General features: G+C 37.8%; 1 protein-coding gene across 1 annotated transcript in view; it reads left to right on the top strand.

Moving 5' to 3' along the window:
• Nucleotides 1-3,857, top strand: part of CUL4B (cullin 4B) — a 22,390-nt gene that overhangs the window by 1,697 nt on the left and 16,836 nt on the right. Inside the window, exon 2 of the mRNA XM_010141092.1 lies at nucleotides 1,800-1,915. Coding sequence (XP_010139394.1) covers nucleotides 1,800-1,915 — 116 coding nt within the window. The remainder of the gene's footprint in view (nucleotides 1-1,799; nucleotides 1,916-3,857) is intronic.

Raw genomic sequence — 3,857 nt, 5'->3', positions numbered from 1 at the left:
TCCCTATAAAGATGGGGAAGATCAGGGGCTTTTCTTACTTCCTGCCCCTTGCTGTCTTCTGGAATAGTCCGATAGGTTGCTTTCTGGCCTTGTTTTCCCTTTTGGGGTTGGCGGGGATGTTAAAATTTCTAAAATTATTTTCTAAACACGTAAGTGATACAAGTGTTCTGTAGGTATTGCAGAAGGTAAGGATTTAGGATTATTTTAGCCACTGTACGGCTTTACAGCAATTCATGATCTCAGTGTAACTTTCTGCTTTAAGGTCCTAATTCTCAAGATTTTCTCTGCCCATTAAGTCGTCATCATTTCATTTGACTTGATTAATTTAAATTTTATATTTATGATGCATGATAGCGAGAAATAGATGCCACTCATATCTGTTATTTTTGGGAGAAGTCAACTTTTCATGTTTCAAATATTTGTTAACGTCATGGATTGCGCGGTGCTGAGCTCCTCACTGCTTATGGATTGGTATTGAATCACTGGCTTCAAAAGCATGTCTCGAGAATCAGCCAGCTTTGCTTTTTATTTACTCCCTGATGCTAAATGGATAATAATCCTAAGGTTATTGTCTTTATCTTAGTGTGATTATCTTAGTGTGATAGCAACAACATCCTTTACAACTGAAATAACTTCCGAAAGTTGGCATTTACTGCTGAGTACGACACTCATTAGCAGCTAGTGAAAATAAGCAAGTCTCACTTGTAGTTCCATGTCTCTAGATTCTTACGATACAGGTAATGTTGGGATATTGTCAGTATTGTAGAGGAATGTTTGGGAGGGGAAAAAATTTCTTCTCTCTGTTACTTCTAGAGAAACCTTTCAAACTTGGTTTTTTACCTTTAGGTATGTAAGAGTTGATTTTATAGAGTATAAACTCTGGGCCGATTTCACCTGTTGGTGGCACAGATGTGTCTGTGATTTCCACCCTGCATGTTCCTGTCCTTCTTTCTCCATTTGGGAATGTGCTCATTAGAGTAAAAATGGACATTTTAGCTGCTTATGAGAACACAGAGAAATTTAAAATAGTCCTGCTGTTCTGAGGATGTGACTTGGAGAATCTCTCTTAGCCTGTTGTAAATGCTTTAGTCTTGTGGAAGATGCTGCATAGCAGGGTCATGTCTAAAAGAGGCTGAAAAAAGTAACAGAAAGAGTCAAATCTGCAAAGCTTGAGCTCTTTGAACATTAGAAGAAGGCTTAACTCTCACGGGTGTCTACTGGCCAGACCCAGGCGAGGTGTAAATGGATTTCTTTAACATGGGAATGTTTTCCTTGCAACTGTAAAGCCTGAATTATAATTAGAGTATTTCCATGCATGTTTCTTGAGGGTTTCTTTCCAACTGTTAATACACAGTAGAATTAGAGAGCGGAAAATTAAAAATACACATCTGTATCTTTTAATCCATAATTTTCGGCTTTGATATTCACTTCCTTTTAGCTGTGCTGTCCTGGCGGTGATAAAGGAGTAGATCATTCATGGTGGTTTTTAGCCTTTATCCCTTCTTGAGCTGCTCAGGCCATGGTATTGTGATTCCTGTAAATCGCATGCACTGTTTGGGCTGCAGATGTTGCGACGTGTGTGCAGAGCAATGCTGAATTTCTACAACGCATTACTATTTCAAATGTAAATAAGACACTGCTTTTACACGAATGCTTTCTTTTCATGGAGGTGTAAGTTACAATCTAGAGCATCAGCCTAGATTCTCTCCTCTCAAAGCCACATTTTTCATTGCTGTAACAGATAAAATATTCTGCTCTTTCTAAATACTTTCTCCAACTCTGTATAATTTCTTTTAAAGCTAAACCCAAATTGCCTGAAAACTACACAGATGAAACCTGGCAAAAGCTGAAAGAAGCTGTAGAAGCTATCCAGAACAGTACTTCAATTAAGTACAACCTAGAGGAGCTCTACCAGGTAAGTGCTTCAGTGAAAGTGATGTGTAGACGTTTTTCTTTTTGAGCAAAAAAACTCCACCACCACCTTTGGACAGTGGTAAGACTATGACATTGCACTTGATAGCTGCTTTTGGCGATGAAAAACTTTTCATCAAATAGCTTCTCAGGTTTTAAAATCATCAGTAAAAATTTCACAAGACCTAACATTGAACTTGGAAATTCTTTTGCTTGCCACAACGTGAAACTGTACTTTGGGTTCCTTGCACAGTTGACAAGAATTAAATAAGGCAGGGAGCTGTATGCCCTTTGCTGTTCTGGGGTTTATGGTGTGTAGCTGCTAAGGGAGAAACGTGAAATCCTAAAATGTTGGTGTTTAGGCAAGAGAAAGAAAATCTATATTAAAAAATCTATCTGTTTTCTGAAGACAGTATCTGGTCATGATTGAGAATTGTAAATCATTTAAAAATTGAATCTTGTTATTTGACTTCTTGAAGGTGAATAGAATACCATTTTCCTTCATGATTTATATTATTTTGATTTGATTGTAATTTTTTATCATGGTGCATTTGTATATCTATTCTATTAATGGAGAATCAAAATTTTTTCTCACCAACAGCTCTGATTGTTTTGCCCGAAATGTTTTAGGAAGTAGTCAGGCTTGAACTGCATTTCCTCACTTTTTTTTTTATAAGCTCCAGTTCTGCTTTTTCAGCTGAATGTGTCAGGGAGGCTTCTCTCTCTCCTCACCTTTTCCCTGCTAACATCACGATACTGGCGGGTTTAGCGGCCAGTACTGCTCCAGCTGGTATTAAGGAACAGTTCTACTTTTAAAGCCTTCGTCGCCTGGTTAGTTGTTGGATTTGTTCCTCGGTGTGTGTATAGCCTTCTTTCCATGTGTTTCTAGTTTCTTATTGCCCTGCTCTCCCCTCTTCGACAAAAGGTGCATTTGGATATGACTTGATGTCCGTGAAAAGTTGCGGAGAAATCTTCTGTTTGCACAAGGTTTGGGGGCAGATGTAGGGAAGGATAAACTGCCATTCCTTGTGGAACCAAGAACCTCGTGGGCCAAGTTCCTCAGTCCAGTGTGCTTAAGCACATTGTAATATTTTCTAAAGTTGAATTAATCTAAACCCAGCATTTTTAGCAGTTTAATACTCAGTATTGTTAAAGAAACAATAGTATTGTTACTTCTGCAAAATGTGGTGAAACTAATAACAAAATGCAACCCGCTGTATTGGCTGGTGCGGCAAATTACTTGCTCTAGACTGAACAACAGAGCAAGTGGCTGTTAAAAACATGAAGGACATCCAAAATGGTTTAATAAAACCAAAGTTCTAGTGAAAGCCTTGCTTTTGCTTCACAGTTATCACTTAAATTTCTGAACCCTTTTACCACAGGCTTAATTTAATGTTGCTTGTGCTCAGAAAACTAAAACCATGCTGTTTTTTCTTTTAAATCTCAATTTTAACATTGTACTTCTCAATGGAATTGAGTGCAATCAAGTATGAAATTTTTCTCTTTTTTTGTAAATCTAAAAAGAAATCCCTTGATTTGAAAACAGTAATAGGAATCACTAGAGGTTTTAAACACTAACTAAACTAACGTTGTTTGTGAACAGCTGCTTGGTAATTGGGTCAGATGCCAAATCTGCCTTGGCAGACATTGTTATCCAAGCACCAAGGGGAATTGCAAAGGAGTCTGCAGAAGTTCGGCTGCTCACCTCAAAATAAGATACTTTTTAATGGAGTTAAACTTCTTGAGTTCAGTTTAACTCTTGTCTGTGTTGGAAAATCCCACTGAGCAAACATTTTGAGGCTTTATTTCTTTGTGGGACACTAACTTCGTAATTGCTTTGTTTCTCCCCAGCAGACAAACCCAGGTGTGGATGCTGCAATTAAAAAAAAAAAAAAAAAAAAAAAAAAGGAAAACAAAACCCCCAAAACCCCCGGCGAAAAAATTGG

This window comes from Buceros rhinoceros, unplaced genomic scaffold, assembly GCF_000710305.1.
Source record: "Buceros rhinoceros silvestris isolate BGI_N320 unplaced genomic scaffold, ASM71030v1 scaffold16958, whole genome shotgun sequence".
NCBI classification, from domain to species: Eukaryota; Metazoa; Chordata; class Aves; order Bucerotiformes; family Bucerotidae; genus Buceros; species Buceros rhinoceros.
Note: the sequence above shows the minus strand (reverse complement) of the source record. Positions and strands in the feature narration are given on the sequence as shown.